This window comes from Anoplopoma fimbria, chromosome 2, assembly GCF_027596085.1.
Source record: "Anoplopoma fimbria isolate UVic2021 breed Golden Eagle Sablefish chromosome 2, Afim_UVic_2022, whole genome shotgun sequence".
Lineage (NCBI taxonomy): Eukaryota > Metazoa > Chordata > Actinopteri > Perciformes > Anoplopomatidae > Anoplopoma > Anoplopoma fimbria.
This window is the reverse complement of record NC_072450.1, coordinates 4,324,961-4,347,949: the sequence shown is the minus strand read 5'-3', so window position 1 is coordinate 4,347,949 and position 22,989 is coordinate 4,324,961. Positions and strand designations below refer to the sequence as shown.

Here is a 22,989-nt window from a genome sequence, read left to right as displayed (position 1 = left end):
AGGCAGCGTGTTCGATTATCTGGTTTCATTCCAGCGTTCACTCCGAGACCTTTCAGCATCCCTGCAGGCTGTTTGATGAGTAAATTCATCTAATAGTCCGATACAATAAGTGCTATCACCATCACAAATGCCTCTACTGTTGCCACAAATACTACTTTACCAGAGCATTCAGACCCTTTAAGACATAATTGTAATACTAAATGTAAAAATACTCCATTACAACCTGCTTTTGAAAGTACAGAAGTACAAATATTATGAATTATTACCTGAAAAATGTAAAGAATCTTGTTTAATACATGCATAACTTTGAATAACTTATTGTAGACTAATATATATATAGCACCTTGCACCTTTTATATTTCTGATTAGTACCTAGAGTTTGATGATATCTAATTAAACTCTGCACAGCGCCGCCCAAACTCAACCTGAGCAGAGTCTAATTAGCTGGGAGTGAAAACACCTGCTGGGCCTGAACGCTCAAACATTTGCTGCTGCTGCTCAAGGAACATTGAATCAGCAAGCTTTTAAGTCCTGCTGTGTTGCTATGAGTCTAATTTATAGGTAGGAGCACCTGTGGACATTAAAGATTTGTATTTTGTGTGAAAGATATGCGTCCATCTTGAAGCTGTATGACTGTGATAAAGAGAGAGAGGAGAGAAGTTTTTGAGTATCTGGAACGTTTTGAAATTAGACAAAGTCTGAGTGGTAACGCCATAAAATGTATATAATAAATATACTGCATTATGTATTTATGTAAACAGGTTTAAATAGCTTGCTAACTTGCTAAGCGTCTTGCTTAAATTTAATGCAACTATAGTCTGCAGGCACAAAAGGCTTTGTTGAAATAGGGACCACATGTGGAGCTAACCGCTAACATGCTTAATCATTAAACAGTTAGCTAGCATGTTACTAGCTAGGCTATAAAAAATGTGGCTATGAAGCTGTTAGGCTGCTGTGTTGAAGATCTTATTGTGGGCTTTTCTTCATGTTTTTTGGCTACTTTGGCTTATTTTGGAGGATTTTCCATAGAATGTATAGAAGTGGACGCAGTCACTTTGATGTAACCCATTGGTTTGCCGGCTACGGGTTTTGAAGCGTCAAGTTTTGTGGCCGTCGCCATCTTGGTTTTTTGCAACCAGAAGTGAGACCAGAGGGTGGAGTACAATCGAACGCTGAATAGGACCTTTTTACGCAGCCAAAATGTTTCAATTAACTTCCATGAACGCTGAATAGGACGTTTTTACGCAGCCAAAATGTTTCAATTAACTTCCATGAAAAATAAGAAAGGGTCAAAGTTGTAAGACAAAAACACAGAAAACTCCCAAACCGGACAACGCTGTGGTAGCAACCTGTCAATCACAGTAGCCCCGCCCTAAAGCATACCCTGCCTTATGGTCTATTTGACTCTAAATGGAGCATGCTATATTAAACAAGACTTTAAACTAGAGATTGAGACCTTGAACTCATGTTTACAATTTTTACTGAGGGAATAAATCAAGAGAGAAGTAGTCATTTTAGCATTTGCTCCGCTTTTATGAACATGAGGTTGCTGTCATGGACTTCCTGATTGACTCATGACCAAAGTTTGGGCTTTAGAGATGTAAACATGACTTTTCACTTGCACACACTCCTCTTTCTGTTCCACATGAGTCAACAGACCATTTAACTAGCAAAGAAGCCACTTCACTTTTTTAAGATACAGCATTGATATAATGGAACAAACATTAAATGAACTACTTAACTCTGCTGAAGAGGCCGTAGAGGAGAGACTTCATCCAGTATTACCTTTTAAAATGAACTGGTAATCAATGCAAAGACATTTTTCACTGAGATTAGATCCTGTCTTCTACTGTCCTACTCTTATTTTTTACTGCTACTACTTCAAAATAGAAAACAAATGATAATCGCTATAAAATGAAGACAGTTGAAACTCCCTTACAACAAAAGATGGCTGGTGGTCTGCTGCAGTTATGGCTCTGTTTATGTTTGTCTGGCAGAGTGATTTTCCCTTGAGGTGATAATAATCCTAGCTGACAAGGTTGTAAACCCACGCGGTCGTGGCATAAAACACCCATACATCAATTTTCAATATCGCGCCGCTGAGTCAGGCTCATTTTCATTCACTCTTGACAGCTGTGGCTCCGCAGAAGTTAACCTCGTAGGTCCCCTTTTTTCATCATCCTTTTCATCGCCCTTAGGAGCCAACAAAGTGAAACAAACGGTGACCGTTTCAGGTGTGTGGAAGATCTGTGAGCTGTTTGAAGTAGTTTCCCGCTGCGTCGCAGAGCTTTTTATCGGGTCTAAAGCAGGTGTAATAAACTGGACCAGTGAGCGTGACCACCGGTGATGGAGTTCATCAACATGCACCTACTGCTGCGCTCTGGTTGGGTATATGGAAGGCTTTTTTTTTTTTTTTTTTTTTTTTTGCACCATGTAGTAACTGGCATTGACTTTTACTCTACAACTGCAGGACTGCTTCCAGGGTGTTACCATGGTGATGGAGGGGGGGAAAAAGCAGCAGGTCCAGATAATCAGAGATAAACTAGAGCTCTATAAAAAAATAAAAAAAACATGGGATGAAAATCAAAGCAACACTGATAAGGATCTCTTTAAACTGTGTCCAAACATATTTGTGTGCATGGAAAGGAGTATGAAATGTTTTGTTTAAGTAGGCCATATGCAAAGTAAATTAGTAAATTAGTAAAGAAAATAAGGACACGTTTTTATTGAGCAAAACCTCTCGGTTATAAACTGAGCATTTTGAAAAGTCTCAAGGGTACTATGTTCTCCCTCAACACCCTGTTTAGATAATGTATGAAATACTTGTACAACAGAACTAAGACAACATTAAAATACAGTTAAACTCATGATTAAAAAGGAGTTTTGAATGTTTTGTTTGCAGTGGACTGGGAAATAACACAAAATGACAAATAATGCCAGGGCCAGAATCTCCGATGATGATGATACTATTAAAAGATGCTAATGTACTTTCATGCAGGAGGGAGCAAGGTACAATGATTTATGAGGTGAATACAGCGCTGTTAGTATATCAAGAATACATTTTCATTACCATCAAAAGATTTTTCAATTTCTTTTTCACTTTTCTCACCTAATATCTTCACGCAAAAGAATTAACTCCAAATGACAACCAGCAATCATTCCTCTTTTGTGTGCGTTTCTTCTGTGAACTAAAGGGATGAATGCTGCACACAACAGACCAGTTCTGTGTTCTTTAATGACGTACAATGTGGAGGAGGTTGGTTTCCATGTCGACACTCAAAACATGATCATTACCCAAACTACCATACTATTTAGTATGCAAGCAAAATATTTAGCAAGTCCCAATGCATAGTATGACAAATGCAGGATGCCAAATATACCAGTATGTTCTACTACAACCGGATGCATTTTGCAGTTTACAAGCCAGCATGCTTTTCTGGCTTTTCTGACCCACCCTCTGCACAGCAGAAATATGAGCAAGAGGGTCAAAGTTCAAGGTGCAATCTTATGACAATAGCCCAATTGAATGCATACTGCATGAAACAGTACGTACTTTGTAAGGGCAGCTGCAGTATCTACGCTATTTGTAACGTAACTATGGTATTGGTAGTATAGTTACCGCCTTTCCCTAAATCAGTGTATGCATGGAATTTACAGTTTTCTCAACAATAATGACAACAAAGACTGTTTTTATTTTCATGTAATTTCTATTCTTAAAGCACACAAAAAGTAATGGGAAAGGATGTGCAAAATGTGATTTAAATATAAGACTGAGGGTTTACCTCTTATCCTAACCCATCGCCCATGATGGTGATCTAAACCAAGTGGTTTAACACCCATATGAGTAGACTTTGGAGTAGCTGTTGCTAAATTTTAAAGGAGCGTGTGTAAGATTTACTGCCATCTAGTGGTGATGTTGCAGATTGCAACCAAATTAATATCCCTCCGCTCACTCCTCCCTTTCCAAGCGTGTTGGAGAACTATTGTGGCGACCAGGTAACTTAAAATGCAAATGTCTCTCCCTAGAGCCAGTGAGTAGTTTGTCCGTTCTGGGCTACTGTAGAAACATGGCGATGCAACATGGCGGACTCCTTGAAGAGTACCCGCTCCCTAAGTAGATATAAATGCCTTATTCTACAGTAACCAGAACAAAACAATTCTTTATTTTCAGGTGATTATACACTAATGAAAACATAACATTATAAATATAAATTTCTGCCAATACAAACCATTAGTCCTTCACACTGTTTCTTTAAACGAGTGGACTGTTTAATGCAACGCAGACAATAAACTGAAACCTCAGAATAATTCCTATTACTCGGGTCTAGGATCCTTGAACACTACTTTATTTTGAGACGTAATACCGCAGTGATTTTTCAAGTTAAGTTAATCTACAAAAGTTAAAGTCCCTTCTTTGCAACAAAATATAGTGACCCATGTTGATATTTTGCTTTGATGTATCATACTGTAAAGGTTTTGTTAAATCCTCCAGCAGCGATCACATTGAAACATTTATGAATAAATCCAGTCCCCTGCTTGTTTTAAAAAAGATATAACTGGCAGAACTAGTTAATGGCCACCCACTCTTCACTGTGAGCGCCTTCCCTCAGTGCACCAGCAGAACATCGACACCATCACTAACATTTTCACTGCGTTGTGCCGCTAATCGCCTCCTGGGTGGACCAAACTGAATTATTCAGAGGCTGAATAATGGGGCGCACTGAACATCAGGGAACACAGATGCTAAGAGAGAAGTGAGGCGTGACAAAAAGACAACATTTATTAAAAAGATAAACAGAGCAGCGCTGATTGGCCGAGAGCCAAGGAGAGAACGCGCCAGTCAGTAAATACTCATCGCGTTACACCACCAAAGATAAACGGAGATGGAAATGCAACACATTAGGCAAATTACATAATCATGTCGGAATGGAATAACAAAGAGGAAAAAAAGACAACAAAGAACATGCAGGTCCAAGGTTGCAAATAGAAAAATGGGAGAAATATTAAAGTAGGTTGTTGTTTACCGAAATGTACAAAGGCATTAGAGTCGGGTCAGCCTTGGCCTAAGTCTCCAGGGAGGAAGTTCTCTGTACCAACACATGAATAATATAACAAAAGTGTTTTTAAATTGCCAATGATTTATGATGTAGATCTACGTTTCCAATCCACTGTGGCATTAAGTGCCTATAGAGGGCGTCCAATATATTGTAGAGTGAATTAAATTACAGCACCTGCTGATTTTATTTGAGTAAATTCTGTTATTTTCATCTTATTACAGGATACTCAAGTCCTGTATTGGGATTAAAAAAATGTCTAAAATTAAATCAGCCATATTGTCAAGTTCTCAATCAATGAAATTAAGAAGAATTTTGGAAATCAAAGTCGTATTTCAAGCAAAAATGTCTCAAGCTTATTAAATGTGAGGATTTTCCGTTTTGCCCCAATTATATATACATTGTTTACTAAATATGTTCATTTTGGGGGCTTTTAAGCGAACATAACAAGCAGTTTCAAGACATCAGCTTTTGCTCTAGGATATTGTTATGGACAATCTTCTTACCTTTTGATGTCTAAACAAATAATCAGTTAATGGGAAAAAATACAATTGTTGGCAGCCCTAATACTATCAAATTAATTTCTTATACTATGAGCATCAAGTAATTAAATTTAACCAACAATTTGATTAAAACACAACAATACATGCTTTGGACATTTCATTCTATTATTGCAATAAGTTCAGACTTGATCCTCTGACTGTGGCAACAGCAGTTCTGCGTTACAAGATAACGAACACATAATCTTCAAGGACCATTCCGAAGTTTTTCACGACGTTTTTTTAAGAGGCACTTCGCTGCGTCAACCCAGACCTCTTCTGTAAATACAAATCCCTCCAGAACCCAAATATCCCACCAATATCACAATATTTAGTGAGTGTTCAGGAAGTCAACAATGAGGCATACAGCACATAAAGTCGGGTAATAATAAGTACACTCATTTTCTGGAGGTTTAAATTGCTGGCACTAAGGACCCCAAGGATGAAAGCTGTTAGTAAATTTGAGGATGGGAGCATTAATTAAGACCACGATGGATGTCATTTAGCATGCCCTTTCAATGCATTATTAAAATCTCGGCTGAAAATGTGAAGCGATTATAGATTCATACAAGGAGAGGGAATGCTCATCTCCTTCTTGTCTCTTGCCTGACTTGTTTATTTACAGGGGAAATCATCCTGAATGCAGGAGCTGAGATGAATGGCGCTTTATTAACGAGGAAACTATGTGTAAAGATGGTGTAAGTAAGCATGAACCATTTCAGCCCAAAAAAATCACAGGAAGTTTTATTAAACCATCGCTCACGACCCTCACACACACACCAGAACTGCTGCTCTGTTTTTCCTACCAAACACACACATTACATGCAAAGTCAACGCAAAGTCGTGAATAGACTCGTATTTCTAAACTTGTCATTTGCGTCATTCCCGAATTAAATATTTAAACTCAAGTGAGAAATTTGCCTGAAGGAGAAAAAGCCGTGGGCAAAGTTCTACCTGATATTTATACAGGGGCAGGACAAGACTATGTGTATAAATGTACGTGTATGAACCAGACTTTCTATGGTATAAACGATAACTTTGTGACCATATTTATGCCTAGAAGACGTAGTTTTGAGTGTTGATGGAGCAGGTGCAATGTAAACAAAGCCAAGCACAAATCAATCCAAACTCCATTCAGAGAAAAAGCATTTTAAAGTGGTTTGCTTGTCATCTTGCAGTCAGACTTAATAAAGTATGGTTTTTATCAACTTTTTACCCATTGGCTTTATTATATGGATATATCGGCATCCTTTTTATCCATGTATTGCAATTAAATCCTAGAGGAATCTCCTTATTTTGAGTTCACACAGCTGCTAGATACAGTGCATGAACCAAGACACAAGGTTCTTCCACAAGATGTACAAAGCAGCAATAGTGGTTTATTTTGACCATGATTGAGCTTCACCTTTTCAGGGTATCTATTGTGATTGATGCGAATAAACAGAAATGATCCCGCGGTTAAACTAGCGAGAATAACGTGATGCGAAAATGTGCGTCTCGTTTGATTTGAACGCAGAATTACTAGCCTTTCTAGCCTAAGCTTATGTATCTAGAGCATATCATTTATCATACTTTTAATGGAATTATATCGTGATGAAAACAGAAATCAAAATAGCATGATACACAATTACGTCATGTAAATTGACAAAAAGCACATTCTAGATTCTAGACTAGAATTTGTCAGAAACTCTTTGAAATATTTTGGCCGACTATCATTTTAAGATTGCGTTTTAGTTCAATGCAAATAACAAATGTACAGGAAAATATTTATTCATTTTTTTCACGATAATTTTACTCAAAAACTTTTATGTACTCAGTATTTTGAATACTGTACAAAAAGAGTATACAAAAAAAGGGATTTATGGTTATTTCATAAGGATTATTTATTGAATTACCAGAAACCATGCTATGTCGTGATATTGTTATAGATATATATATCGCCAAGTCCGATGGGATTTACGTATTTCCTTACTGTATTTGACCTTTGCACAAATGGAGTTCCTCTTGAGACGCATTCTTTTAAAATCAATCTTCTCTCTGAAACATCAGCAATCTGCATTATGGAGGGGTTTTTCTCTCATCTTCTTCAGGTTGAGACCACAGGATACAACACGCTGAGAGCATTTTTAGGAGTCTTACCTCGTCTTGGTAGATGAAGAAGAGCATAATGGACAGAATCTCCAGGAAGAAGATGAGCAGGAGGAGGATGAAGAACTGCGGAGACACAAAAGGGAAAAAAAGAGACTTATTTAACACACCATTTATCAGCGAGGAAGGAAACGACAACAAGGGCAGATAATGAGCATCTGTCTGTGAAGAATAAAGCTGAAGAGAAGGCAGCAGACAGCAGCGTGTTTGAGGGGAATACAATGGAAAAGTAATAAAAGAGAATGAAATGGCCAAAGAGTGTCAAGGAGAAGGAGTTGGCTAAGTAAGGACGATCGAGGAGTCAATATTTCTTAGTGACAGGTCAAGAGAGAATGAAGAGGAGGAGGAGGTGGGAGACTCGGAGAGGTGATATACAGTTTTCCTCCACTTTTGGATTTGTTAGAGGAGCCTCATTTTATTCCTCACCAGTCGCCTCCTGCTTGATGGGTGATACATCTTCTTCCCTGTGGGCCCGTGTGAGTGCTTAAAACAGTTACGAGCTCAATCATGAACCACTCTGCTTTGTGTGTCCCCCCCACAGGTTCGGCGATGCGAACCCTCCTTTCAGCACTCGGAGTAGACTCCAGTGAGTGCTGAAGTGTCTAAGACCCATCTCTGCAAAAAGCAGTGAACAGGGGAACCTCCCCCCAATCACTGTCCATGTAGGTCCAAACAGGATGTTGACAAAGCGCAGCCCTGGCGGAGACCAGCACCCACCCAGAGCCTTCGAAACTGATTTCTGGCTGGAGCTTCCTGGGGCTTTGCCAGGGATTGGACCCTCAGTGACCTCCACCAGGGAAATTACCCCATCACACACACGTCTACCACACATGGGGGGCTGGGGGAGTCATTTGGGACAATGGTGTAATGTCCCAGAGGGTCATGATGATAATACAAAAGGAGATCTTGATGAAATGGAACTAGTTTATCAACTGATGTGTCTGCAGGCTGATGAATCTACACAGAATGTGCATCTTTTAAAACAGGTTGGTCCAGACTGACATATATCAGCAGCCTCTGGGTGGATGGCCAAGAAGTTAAGTACAGATATACGCGCTAAAGAGATGGTTAAATCACCCAATTGCAACCACCAACCCCATAATCATAGAATATAAGAAAAGGACATTGTGAGCCTGAGTAAATATATTGGTAGCAGGGCTCGATAACGTGGTGTGAGACTAGATATCGTATGATCTATTATGGCATAAGTGAGTCTTTTTCTGGTTTAAAAGCTTCGTTGCGGTAAGATTATGTCATTTTCTGAACTCGCCAATCCCAAACACACACTCACGCTGTCGGGGATATCACTCCCAGTGGTGGGCCCTATCGGATGAAAACTGAGAAGGACTTGGTGACGCAACGTAGTTTTGCCGGGCTGTTTGATGGATAATCCATGACCTCCCTAGCACCCAGATACGCTCCATCGAGCCCTCCGTCTGGGCCTAGCTCCATCCGGGCACCATCTCCTCTTCTTGGAGTTCAGGGAGGGATTGGATGGAACCATTCTGCCAGTCCTGTTCAAATTGTCCGTCTGTCAATCATCTTATAACTCCAGAACTTCCCTGAGAATAGGGACACGGCTATTACATCAGTTTCGTAATATGATTGGAGATAACGTCTTAGATTTTGGATGTCCTAATATGTCATAGGTGTTGGGTTTTTCCTGGTTTTGAAGGCTGCATTACAGTAAAATGATGTTATTTCCTGAACTCACCAGACTGTTCTAGTTGTTCTTTGATTTGCCTTTTACCACTGAGTCATTGTCTCATCATTACTGATGATTATTTATCATACATCTTTATAAAGAAATGTGTTTATATTTTGTGAAAGCATCAATGGTCAGCCCTACAATATCAGAGCAATGTCAATACCGGGTGAAAAGTATCTGTGATACTTAGTTTTCTTCATATTGCCCCACCCTAATTGGTAGTTCAACCTGAGAAACATTGGTATTAATGGATTTAGTTACTTCTGTTATTAATTTTGGGGGATAAATGTGCTCTAAGTTCTGGAAGTATTTTGGGTGCTTTGTGGAATTAAAGAGAAAGATAATGTTTCTATAGAGTGAGTAACTAAAACTACAATTTGAACCCCATTTTTTGAGTCTTGGCTGGAGGCATTATGTTTAATGTTTCAGGAACAACTTGATGGAATTTCCTCACATTGTGCACAAACATCCATCTGGACTCAACAATGAACTGATTAGATTTTGCTGGTGAACACTTTTTTTTTTTTTTTGCCATAACTAATGAATTCAAATGCTAGTTATGACAATTTAACACAAATGTCTAACAGGATAACATTTTGAAATTATGATATTTTAAACCGACATGCAACATGACTAGTTGGCAAATTGGAACCATTGAAAGTTTACCACATTAGCTATCTATCTGGTTTGCTCTGTTACGGAAGAACATTTAAAGATGTGATGATTCTTAGTAGAGATATGCAAAATGGAGAAAATCAAATATCAGGATTTATTTTTGAACAAATATCTCAATATCGACGTTGTACGGTTTACCATTGGTGATGTCAAAATCAAATTTTTGATAGATAATCATCAGTCATGCGGATATAATCATTTGTAAAAGGCAAATAATAGAACAGTATCTTCAGAAAATCAAATTACTTTACTGTGAGACCAGGAAAAGACAACACATAGTACGATATCCAAAAGCAGGACATCTAGTCTCATATCACCATTTAAACTCTTGCCTGACTCTTGACAAATTCATTTAGGTCAAAGCACAGATGCGCAGAATCGCATCCTCAAACAGTTACAAACATGTCTGTGGACTCTTTGTCTTGTTTTCCTGAATGAGCCACAGAAAGCACGCGACCATCTCCGAGGCTTCAAATCAGACTTTAAAAGTAGAGATGTTCTTTTTCAAAGACGTCATGGTTTCATGTCCTCTAGCTCAGCAGCGGGTGTGAGTGTTGTTCGTTCACAACACTGGAATCGAGCTCGGCTGTCAGATGCCCCGCAAGGTCTTTTCCCTGGCAGCCCCTGCATGAATGAATCACTAAACGTGGCAACAGTGGAAGGTGAGGGAGCGTCTAGGTGACAGCACATAGCCCGCGGTGTGTTTGATTCAGTCAGGCTTTTTTCAGTTTCTATTGTTCTGTCGGGCTCCATTGTCTGAATGTTGTGTGAAAATCCCAGTCACTCCAATTTGGTGGGATTTTTGGGGGTTTATTTAAATTGAATAAATATGCTCCTCTGTGGATTTGAGAGAATTCTGCCTTTAACGAGCCACATATTTTCAAAATTATGTGGCTCGTTATTTCCTAGTTTCTCAATATTTGACATTTTGAAGCTTCCCATGACAGTCATAATATTTGCATTTTTTAATTTCAACAAAATTCTAAGAGAAAACAGCCAGAGCCAAAAACTGGCAAAAACCAAGTTTGAATCTGAGCCATTTTCATATTTCTTGTCCTGCTATTTTTCTCTTCAGCATTTATAGAGTGAAGGTTCAACTATGCAGCTACTGTGCAAGAAATTTAGATTCAGTGTCTCCTGTTTTCACAAAAAAAAACTTAGTTAGGTTCAAGGAAAGGATCTGGAAATACTTAGGTTAAGCCAACAAAACTATTGGTAAGGTTAAGTAAATGATTGTAAAATATTTCAACGTATCCAGATACAATGGTTTATATAATATCCTACATAATGTTACGGGGTTTTTTTGTGCATTTTCCTACGAAAGTGCAGCATCACGTGTCAATTTCTGCTTGTATCTTTTAAAAAAATAAACTTCTGTCTTCAAAGGAAAACTAAGTTAGGTTTAGGCAACAAAAATACTTAGTTAGGTTGATTAATTATTGTGGTTTGGGTTAAAATAACTACGGAAGGGCCTTTACTTGAGCATAGAAGTTAAGTTAAATGGGAATTTAACTGAACTGGCTCTGGCACAGGTAGGTGACTGGAAAAACTGTCAATGGACACAACGTCAGAACTTCTTGAATCATTGAAAAATTCAGATGTCGACAACAGTTCAGACTATTAGCCTTTTATTTAGAGCCATGTTACCAGCCAATAGTCATATTGAATATTAAGATAATCAGTTTCCTTTTCACTCTGGTTTGTGTCCTCCAACTCTTAGAAAGATCTCTGATATGTTAAAAAAAAAATAGTTTTTAGCTGCAAGATGTTGACTTTGTCTGTTTGCTAAATCATTAAAGATTTAACAGCACATCGTTTGGGAGTCCTGAATATCTAAACTTTAACCTTTTTTCAACAAGAGAAAAAACAAATTCAACATAAAATTCAACATAAAAATTTCATATTCATTTCTTCCATCACCTTTTTACCATTTCTCTCTCTGCCTCTCGAAGGCAGTTTTTTCTCTACTTGGCTTTCGGTGTGTTTGTTTGAGCCCATGAAATCACACCAGAGAGCAAAGGGACATCGTTAAGAAAGAGAAAGTGATACTTGCCAGCACTTGGAGAACAAACAGACTCATCCCCTGTGGCTCTCTGAATATTCCCCCATTCATCTGCTCTTAATAAGAAATTGAACTCCTCTTCTTTAGACCACAGGCAATAGGCAGCCTCAATGGGATAATTTGATGGCAGCAGACCGCCTTTTGCTTTTTATAATATACTACAAGAAAGCTATTGAATTAGCTTGAGGAATTTCAGACTGCTGCATTGAATGGGCGGCTATTATCAAATATATAGATATTAACTGTAAATTATGAAAATCCATTTGTGGACTGAGTAGAAAGGCTGATAATATAAGCAATAAAAGTGTGCTAATTATGTCAAGTGCAGAGGAATTGTGCTCACTTAATGAAACATAATTTCTTTTGATGTTACTTCATTTTAATAAAAAATGTCTTTCTAAAAAAAGGTATAATTGAGATGATAAACAAACAAATATAGCATAATTTGTTCCAAATTACTTAAAAAGGCTGTTGCCTTACGAGACTAATGACTCATGTTTATGTGACAGAGATGCAGCAGGCATTGAAATTACATTTACATCTGTTTTAGTCGTGGTAGTTAAAGTAATGTTTGTGTAAACAAACATGGCTCCAGTGCATCTCAGCTACAATCCAAAGAAGCTGTGTTTGTTTTGTGGTCGGCGTCTCACTGTGATAAATTATTATAAACAAAGACTTGGATCTCATTACAAAAGGACCCAAACAGGCTCGATATGTTCTCCCTGAATTGTCATCATTCAAACTGAAATACGTTTCTGTGTTTGCAGCAATGGCTTCCAGCAGCATAACTACAGGAAAGATTTATAGCAGATCAGAGTAGAAGGAAACAAAATAGGCCTATAAAACAGGTTTTCTATGGATCAGAAAGCCGTATAGCTTTCTAAACTAAAATTCAGCAAACGTAAAGCCATCTACTGTCTGTGGTGGGAGAAGAGCTCAAAATCCAATAAAAATACTTAATTCAGAGGGTAAAGACAAAAGAAAACACAAAGTTCTGCAACTAAACGGAATATTAATTTTGGGGACTTTTCTCAAATTTGTGAAATAATGGCCTTAACCTCTTTACAGTCAATGAAATGAAACCATTTTATATGTCTGACAACCCTAATAAACCTAACCCTAAGTAGTCAAATAAATAGTCTGAGATGTTGTGGAGTAGATATATAATTTTAAGCTTCATGTATTCAATCTAGACCTTGGCTTTTGGGGTGAGGCAAGGGGCGTATGCCTCATCCCTTGGGGACAAGGCCTCTCTTGGCTTTGTATGAAGTGAATAATTCAACCATTGATTTAAGTCCAAGCTGATATTTTCAAGATTTCTGCAATGCTGAGTTATTGAATATGAAAGAAAACCAAGACTCTTATGTGTGAACTGATATTTGGGTGATTGTATTGTCTGGAAATGGAAACAGATATAATGACTCCATATAAGGTGGCTAAGAGGGACCATGTAAATGGGAAAAGAACAGGACCCAGCACGGAGCCTTGGGGCACCCCACAGTGAACCCCTTCTGCAACACAGAAACGCCTGTCTTTTTAGTAAGACCTACAGCTTTGCAGTACAAGAAGTACAGTACTTGCACAAATGTACTTCCCACCACTGTGCACTTTATAGTATGACATCCCTATTTATAAACCATCTCACACCACTCTCTGTATCTTGTTAGAAGGCTGCTTTCAACCCTGAAATATTTCACCCAGATCATGTAGTCTCAGACAGAGCAATAGCAAAGAGTTGCTTCTGGCCCCAAGACCAGATAACACAAAAAAAATGTGAGAGTGGGAAGGCTTGCTACTGCTCTCACAGAGCTCGCCTATGGGATACAGATAGCACTGACACGTGTAATGGTGTGTATTATCATGTAAGTCTATCACCAGTGAGATATAACTCGGTAAAGTGGTCCTTTAAGACCTCTAAATTCATGTGGCGTTGGACCGGTGTCCTGCAGTTTTTTCTTCCATTACAGTTTTTGTACCGTGAGAGTTAATGAGCCACAGCTGGTCTGTGTCTAACTGAAGCCTTCAGGGGAGAACAAAAACCTGCAGGACACCGACTCTTAGGTGACCAGAATAGAGCTTCTCGGGGTCATGTTTGCAGCTTGTTTTACTGCAGCTTCACAGCACCAAAAGCAGCATTGCAATTAGTCACTAATGAGTTGTGATATTTACTCTGAGTTTAAGTAGACTTTAATGTATCTGAAGAACAGCTTTTATTGGCCACCGAAGACTAAAAGCACACTGCGGGCATTATGATAATTTATATACTGCGGCTGCCGCCCTTGCATGTAACTCTTGTTTATGTCGTGACTTGTTTGGCCAGCAGTGCTGATATCCCTGTTTAGCAGAGATTGATGTCTCAGCAGGGCCTTTGGATGAGAACTGTAATCAAAGTCCAAGGCACAGGGATTGATTCCTTTGTGTTCATCCATGCTGTGATTTCCACGCAGTGTGAAAGCTTCTGAGGCTCTTTGTGTGTTGACTGGTGAGGCAGTCATGTCGTGCACACAGTCCATCAGCACCTCCAAAATCAATACCTTTATGGGATCTTTCCAGCCCTGAGTGTATAAGGAGAGAGGAGCCCTGAAGGCGATAGCAGCGTTCTCCTCATACGGTGGACCTAATCAGTTTTTCAGGCTCTGTATCTGAGACCCACGTAAGAGGGAGCTTCCATTTCCACCACAGTGACCTCACCTCTCTGACTAATTTATTGTCAGATTAGGTCACAGACCCACCACACATCCGCTGTACCCTTTGACTTGCACTAGTATTGACTGTCTGAGCTCACTGGTGTGAAACATGACTTTAATCACACATAGCACTGGTTGAAATTGAACTTTGGAGGAATTCTGTGTCCTCAAAAGACTCTTATTTTTAAATTAAAAAGACAAGGTATTGGATTTTGTAACCAATTTTTGGTTTAATGGCATGACTGCATTGTACTGAAATGATAAAATGTCTTCTTTCTTTTTCATTTGAAAGGGTAACTGATGTTTTTTAACCTGGACCCTATTTCCCCATTTCTTTGTGTCTAGGTGACCAACGTAGACATAGATTTTTTAAATTGGTCCAGTATTGAGGGAAAATGCTTCAGACAGCAGCTGCTAAACGAGCTGTATCGCCAATGTATGTCGACTAAAAGTCCTCTTTATTTTCCACTGACAGTTTCAGATTGTTACTATAACAGACCGGCTCAAGTGAAAGGTAAAGAAAAGTGTTTTATTACTCTGTAGGAGCCTTTCCATACCGTTGCCAGGCACTTATAATAACAATCTGAGTCTGTCAGTGGCAAAACAAGTACTTTCAGTCGATGTACATTGGCTTGAGAGCTCGTTTAGTGGCTGCCACCCGCAGCATTCTCCCTCAATACTGGATCAATTTGAAAAATCGTTGTCCCCATTAGTCATTTAGACACAACAGCATGGGGAAATCCGGTTCAGGTTCAAAAATACAGAATATACAGAAAAGTGGCAACCTCCAAGTTAAAAGGGCAATGCGGAAGTGCCCTTTTAACTTGGAGGTTGCCACTTTGGCTTCAAATATCCAGCAGGGGGCGACTCCTATAGTTGCAAAAAGAAGTCTGATTATATAGAAGTCTATGAGAAAATGACTCTACTTCTCTCTTGATTTATTCCCTCAGTAAACATTGTAAACATGAGTTTATGGTCTCAATCTCTAGTTTCAAGTCTTCTTCAATACAGCATGATGTTCATTTAGTAAATGATGCTCCATTTAGAGTCAAACAGACCATAAAGCAGGGGATGCTTTAGGGCGGGGCTTCCTTGTGAGTCACAGCTCGCTACTACCGCGTTGTCCAGTCTTGCAGTTGTCAATGCTTTCGACTCAACCAAGATGGTGACGGCCTTAATGCTCAACTCGAGGCTTCCAAACCGCAGTCCACAAACCAATGGGTGACATCATGTAGACTACGTCCTCTTCTTATATACATTTTTTGCTGGTACCCTTGTGACTTTTGTGATGTTTTGTAATGCAGTTGCTCCTCTGCTGTGCAGATGAATACAGTGGAACTGTTTCATGTCTATAGCAGTTGTTACCTGGTATTGTCTCTGCGGAAAATGAACTGCAATTTTCTGTCCAAAAAATCCTTTTTCAGTTCTATTGTTGTAACTTGGCAGAAAATAGTGCTTTCATCACTCATAGCATGAAGCGGAAAATGGGTCATCAGGGCCTTTTTAAGAGCTTGTTTCTTGAGCGATCAATTTCCACATTAATATTGCAACCCAACATTTCTCTTGGTAACTTTGTCCAAAATCTGCTGCAAGGCTTAGTCAAGACTGAAGCTTACACAAGGAATTGACTGGCTGTGTTTGCAGGAAGATTTCCATTCATTTAAAGTGCCTGTCTTTGAAAACCTTCCAGATAACAGAATTAGCACTGATGTCTGTTCTGTCAGTCTACAAATCACAAGAGTCACAATAAATACTTTTGCCAGCACGGATCGCAACAGTAAGTCCTCAAATATCTGATGATTAGCGATCAACTTGCTAATTGGCCCTGATATTTGAGGAGAAGAGTCTTTTCTAAACTCCATGAAGAACAGGCTGCTCTGTCACTCATCAGAGCTGACTCATAATTAGGCCGGTCTCATTATATTGACACAGCACAGGAATCGGTGTGGTCACTTGAGGGAGGATGTCATGGATCATGCTAATGATCGACACTGAGACTCATTCCCATGGGGCTCATAATTGCTCATCCTGCTGTGTAATTATTTCCTATGATAAATTATATTTTTTACCCACACAGAATTACTCTTTCTGATAAATGCTGTGCAGCGTCCGTGCTTGATTACATGAGCTTGTCTGTTTATCACAATACTTATCAATCTTATAACGAGCCGGGGTTTGCACGCCATCAGGGACGGGTTGTTTGAAATTAGAGCAAAACGTGTGTAGATTAGTGCAGGAAAATATTCAATGTCAAGCACTTCCTGTTTCCTCGATTTGCATATTTCGACTATATCTATATGTACATCGATATCTCCACTGAGAGGAGATATAGAGATATTTATATTGATAAATGAATAGAGAGAGAGAGATAGATAGAGATATATTGAGATGGAGATGTATAGAGAAAGAAATATGTCGAAATAGAGATTTATAGAGCTAGAGATATATGGAGATAGAGATCGAAATATAGACCTAATATGTAGAGATATAGATATGTAGATGTATAGACCTTGCGGTATATGTAGAGTTATATATAGATAGATATAGATATGTAGAGATAAATTGAGATAAAGATATGTTGAGATAGAGATATGTAAATATATAGAGCTAAAGTTATATAGAGATAGAGAAATATGAGGAGATATAGATAGATAGATAGATATAGATATATAGATATATAGATCGATATATAGATATAGAGCTAACTTTTCTCTTGGCAAATTCATGTCAGACACCCCTGCAGTAAACTTCAGCGCTGTCTGTACTTCAACCTGACTTGAACAGCTGTTAGACCCCATCACACAAGGAGGGGCTGTTCTACGGAGATTAATGAAGCAGTAAAAATATATATCCAGACATAAAACTGGATAAAATAAGAGCAGCCGTGTCAGTGGCCAGCGCCCTTGACAACAAGGCTAGACCCCCATATGGCTCTTCAACTGCTGGGAGTTTTCTGTGAGTCCCCTATTAAAAATATAACTTTCCTTTTTAATAGAAAGATTAAATCATTTTACTTTGCTACATAATAGTGATTGCATTTTGTATTAGCTTGGCATCATTGCTGTGTTTTCCCTTTTTTTTTTCACCAAGTTTAATTAAATTAGGAAAACAGTGTGTCTCTAAATTATAATACACAGGTAATGTCAGAAGATTTGTTTTATTCATTATGTATAAAAACTTGTAGCATGTCAGCAGGGTCATTCAATTAACACAACTGGGAAAAGTGGTATAAAGATAAGATGAGATTAGATAAGCATTTATTGATTCACAGAGATGGTGTTGGTTGTTACAGCAGCAGCGACATAAATAAATGCAGATGAGAAAACTAAAAAAGAACTAAAGTAAAAAATACAAGAGCGATACAGCCAACAAAAGTCAAGTTTTCAAGTCTAGTAAATGTCAAGGATGTATAAATGATATGATAATATTATTAAGTAATGATCATTAGTGGTTGTCTGTATAAATATGGAAACCTTTATATGAATATAATACTGTTTGGTGTAATAAAACAGTATAACATATTGATAGAGTCCAAGGTGAAATATAATAGTTTAAAATAATTTATGCTATAGTGTGGCAATATAACATAAAATATTGAATATCATTTTGTTAAGTAGTGTAGAATAAATGTTTTGGGGATTTGCTGTGGTAAATAGTGAGATATGGTTATTGCCTTTGTTTGCAAAAGGGCCTCTGTTTTATGATTATGAACAAGTTGTTTATATGATGGAAGGTTTAATTGCTTAAATGTATTGTGTTTTGACACCAAAGGAAACATTGACAGGGCTTTGAATTTAACGATTGTTTGCATTTTAGTAACCTCTTGGGTTTTGTGCCGTTATTGGTTATTCATAGCTTGTGCAGCCTTTACACCATTATTTACATATACAACACTGTTTTAACAAACTGAAGGGGGATATTTTAGACCATTATATTCTATGGATTGAAACCGCTGCAGCTAAATAATGATACTTCTGTTGGTTTGTCAATTAACCACAAAGGAAAAACTCCTCCTGTGTCTGCTCTATATAAGCTTGTTCAAAGGTGGTTTCTCTCATTATTCTGATGTTTGAAAAGACAGAGTGTATTTTTCCAGTGGTGGGTCTTCCCCCTAGATAGATAAACGACTTAGCGTCAAATCACATCATTTTCAGACAGCTTAGCAGCTAGCTCCGTGGCTGTTGAGCTTCAGAAGTCTGAATGTCCAATTTTATAAACATATCACAACAGTGTTTAAAGCAGTGGTGGAGGAAGTATACAGACCTTTTAACATGATTAAAAGAAAAGTACTAATATCACACTTGGAAAATACGAATCTAAAAGTAAAACTTAAAATGTTGAAAAAGTGAAAAGTATAAACAGAAAACTGACCTAAAGTAAAAGTACTCCATGCAGACACCTCAACGTTATTTAACATGGATTAAAATAGTTAAAAGAAAAATAAGTAAATCCTTACATTTGAGAGGCTGGAACAATAACATTCTGGGTGTTTTTGCTCGAAAAAAAATAGCAAATATAATATTTAAAATAATAAAATATCAAAATAGTTGCCAATAAATGTTCTGAGAATCATTAACTAAACAAATAATTATTCAGGATGTACTAGCTATATGAGAATTGTACTGTAGTAAAAAGTTGCAGTGGAGTAGAAGTAGAAAGTGGCATGAAAATAATAAAAAAACATCAAATGTATAATGAAAGACTTCTTGTGTTTTTCACAGTGAAGCTCACTCAAACAGCAGATGTTCACAGTAAACACAGGCTGGATCATCAGCATATGTAAATGAGTGATAGAGCGGAACAGAAACTCAGAGCTTATTACTTTATGAAACCATAGTGATGTTATTTACCATGCATCATCACTTCAAACACAGCCTTGTGTCTCAAGTCAGCGATAGCATCCAAAAAACACTATTCTGATTAATAACTTACCGTCAGCAGCAGTGGACGGCTCTCTTTGACGGCCCCCACACAGCCCAAACAGCCAATCACCATGATTATGGTCCCCACCGCGATGAGCAAGTTGGCCGCCGACAGGGAGGGAAGGGATGATGATAGGGTGGCAAAGTTTCCCTGGGTCACCGAGAGCCAGACTCCCACTCCCAGTATGCCACATCCTCCCAACTGCAGAGGAAACAGACAGAGACGGGCGTAAAGATGTCAGCATACCATCAACACAATCAACCCGAAACAGAAACATGGTCAAACATGGTGGTGCATAGAAATATCCGCAGAATTGTTGTGGCTTTCGGGTTTTTTCAAAGAAAGATTGAGAAAGAGAAAAACATCAGCGACAACTGGATCAACAGAGGTAGCAGAGCAAAGCAATCGAAAGCTTTCTTACAACCCAGTTTAAAGGAGTAGCTCTACGTTTGGGGAAAATATGCTCATTTGATGGAATTTAAGGCTACAACCAGCTGCCAAGTAGCTTAGCATAGCATAAAGACTGGAAACAATGGGAAACAGCTAGCCTGGCTCTGTGCAACAAAAACAAGATCTAAAGCTCACTAATTGACATTTCATACAAAAATGACAAATTGTGGGTCCATTTTTTTCCATTTCTTGACATCAAACAATAACCTCCTGAAATCCCTGCTGGTTTCCTGGCAACTAATCCCTGCCAGGAAACAGTCCCCTCACTGGAATTAGCTTTTCAACAATAACGAGAATTAAAATGTCATTTTTTTTAGCTTTAGAGGGGCTGGTGGGCCGATTTTGTGTACCTTAAGACAGAGACAGGCTTGCTATTTCCCTGTGTTTTCCAGCCTTTATGCTAAGCTAAGATAACTTCTTGAACCATTGTTGAACTATTTTCTGTGGTCGTTTGACTGATACAACAAAATTGGCGATGTTGTTAGTTGTGATGGTGACAACACAAGTTAGTAGGGCCAGCTCTATGGGAGGAGAGCTAATGCAGCACCGGACACGCATAGCTGGCTAGTTGGCTATGTAGCTTGTTCTTCTCTGGAGCGCCAGAGAGTTAGGTAAAAGGTCTGTTAGACCCAGCACTGCCGCTGGCCACCAGCCTGCTTTTCAGCTCATTTTCTGTAAACAGGTGTAGCATTGTCCACTAGTTGGACAGCTAGCTTGCTCATTCCACCATGCTTCAATGTTACACTGTTTGCAAAAGCCATGTGCTTTTCTACGCTGTGACAAGAGTGTGTGATTGAAGCATTAAGTTGTTCATTTTTACTCATTCACTACGTCTCTGTACGAATTTCCCCATTTGGGACTAATAAAGGCTACTACTCTACGCTTGACAAGAGTGTTTTAGTAATTGATGCAAAACATCAACTCGGTGAGCCCGCGACTTTCTGTAAGTCGGTTTAGTTTAGAAGTTAGCCAGCCACAAAAAATGGCCGCCGCTCTGAACATCCTGCTACGATTTGGAAAGTCTGTTCTCCTCCTATAGTGTTTCTATCATGTAGCATATATAGATAGAACAGATATTGAACTGTTTACAGTGATCATTTGACTATTACAAAAGTATTTCAACCAAATGCCACTTTTACACCAAACTTTTTGTGGTTTGGTTCAAATGGTCCTGACTGAAGAAGAAAAAATGTATAATAATTTAACTTTCACACTCAAGATAAATTGTTGTCTTTTACTGTGTTTTACTAAACTAAAAGCAAACTAAAGCATGTCATGTAGCACATTGTTGCACCAAATGTATCCATGTGACTGCTCTGGTTCATGAGCATTACTATTCATGCAACTGGACCTGATATGTGATGAGTAATGATAAGTGGTTGGAAGCAGGGCATCTCTTACTGTAATATTAAAGGAGGGATAGTTACTGTGTGGCCGCTTCTTTCTTGCTTTTTAATGAGGAATTTCTCTTTTATCTTTTCAATGTATGAGGGGAAACTCTCTGCTCTCGTATGCTAACACGTTGGCATTTTCACCAAATGAAATGCATAATTATGTAGGGCTATATAGGTTGTTCTAACAGAGCTCTTTTGAACATTGCTTTCTTTAGAGTTCACTCAATAAGCATGTTAATGTAATCATGCTTAAGATTTGAAATTTAAATCACATATGTACTCTCACACAATTCAGCCGTTAGTCTGCTTTGCGTTCACACCACAAAGCAAACAGCAGAGTTTGAACCAAACCAAACAAGTGAGGTGTGAAAGCACACAGAAAGATTCAAACACAACACTAGTACAGAGATGTCTGGAGACAGTAAAAGTGATGTGTTTTTAAGACAAATTCCATATTGTACCATACAAAAAAGTGGACGTTATGAACTTGAAATAGTATTTGCATAAATAACAAAATTGTAACCCAACCTACAGTGCTTGGCTACGTTTTGCGCATTATTTTGGTTCAGGTTTGGGTAAATAGTTTTCACTGCAAACTTTTTTTCGGTATCAAACCAGGACCATTATCTAAATATAACCATTACAACTTTAATAATCTGGTAGTCCCTACTATTGGATATTTCATTTCAAGATTGGATATATTTGGATATCTAAAAAATATTTGCTGTGGCAAATTTGCTCATAAAACGTCATTTCTAGGAGACAGTGTTGGCTACACTACAGCTAAGCTAACTTGCTACATGGTGTCGATACATATTTACAGTACAGTTTTGAGATGGTGGTATCCATCTTAATAACTCCTGGCAAGGATGTGAATAAGCGAATTTCCCAGAGACTGTTTACAAGAAGTGGACATTGTCTCTGTGACGCAAACGATTGGTTTGTGGACGACAGTATAGAGCCTTGAGTTCAGCATTTTGTCCATCTTACACTGCTTTATGGTCTATTTGACTCTAAATAGACCATCATTTACTAAATGAACATCATGCTGTATTGAAAAAGACTTGAAACTAACGACTGAGACCATAAACTCATGTTTACAATGTTTACTGAGGGAATAAATCAAGTGAGAAGTAGATTCATTTTCTCATAGACTTCTATAAAACCAGAGGAGTCGCCCCCTGATGGACACTAGAGAGAATGCAAGTTTAAGACACTTTTCATAATTGAAAGGTTTCCCAAAATACCACTTTTACACCTGTGGTTTGGTTTACATGGTACTTATGGACAAATTACATAAATTGAGAACGAACATCATTAGCGTAACTTAAAAACATTCCCTCATTTTG

The 22,989-nt window shown here is 38.3% G+C and overlaps 1 protein-coding gene across 3 annotated transcripts in view; it reads right to left on the bottom strand.

Moving 5' to 3' along the window:
* Positions 1-22,989, bottom strand: part of tspan4a (tetraspanin 4a) — a 146,704-nt gene that overhangs the window by 33,552 nt on the left and 90,163 nt on the right. For all 3 annotated transcript variants that reach the window (XM_054614669.1, XM_054614670.1, XM_054614662.1), the window contains 2 exons: positions 19,806-19,997; positions 7,733-7,807 (listed from right to left, as the gene is read on the bottom strand). In XM_054614669.1, the coding sequence (XP_054470644.1) occupies positions 7,733-7,807; positions 19,806-19,997 (267 nt within the window). The remainder of the gene's footprint in view (positions 1-7,732; positions 7,808-19,805; positions 19,998-22,989) is intronic.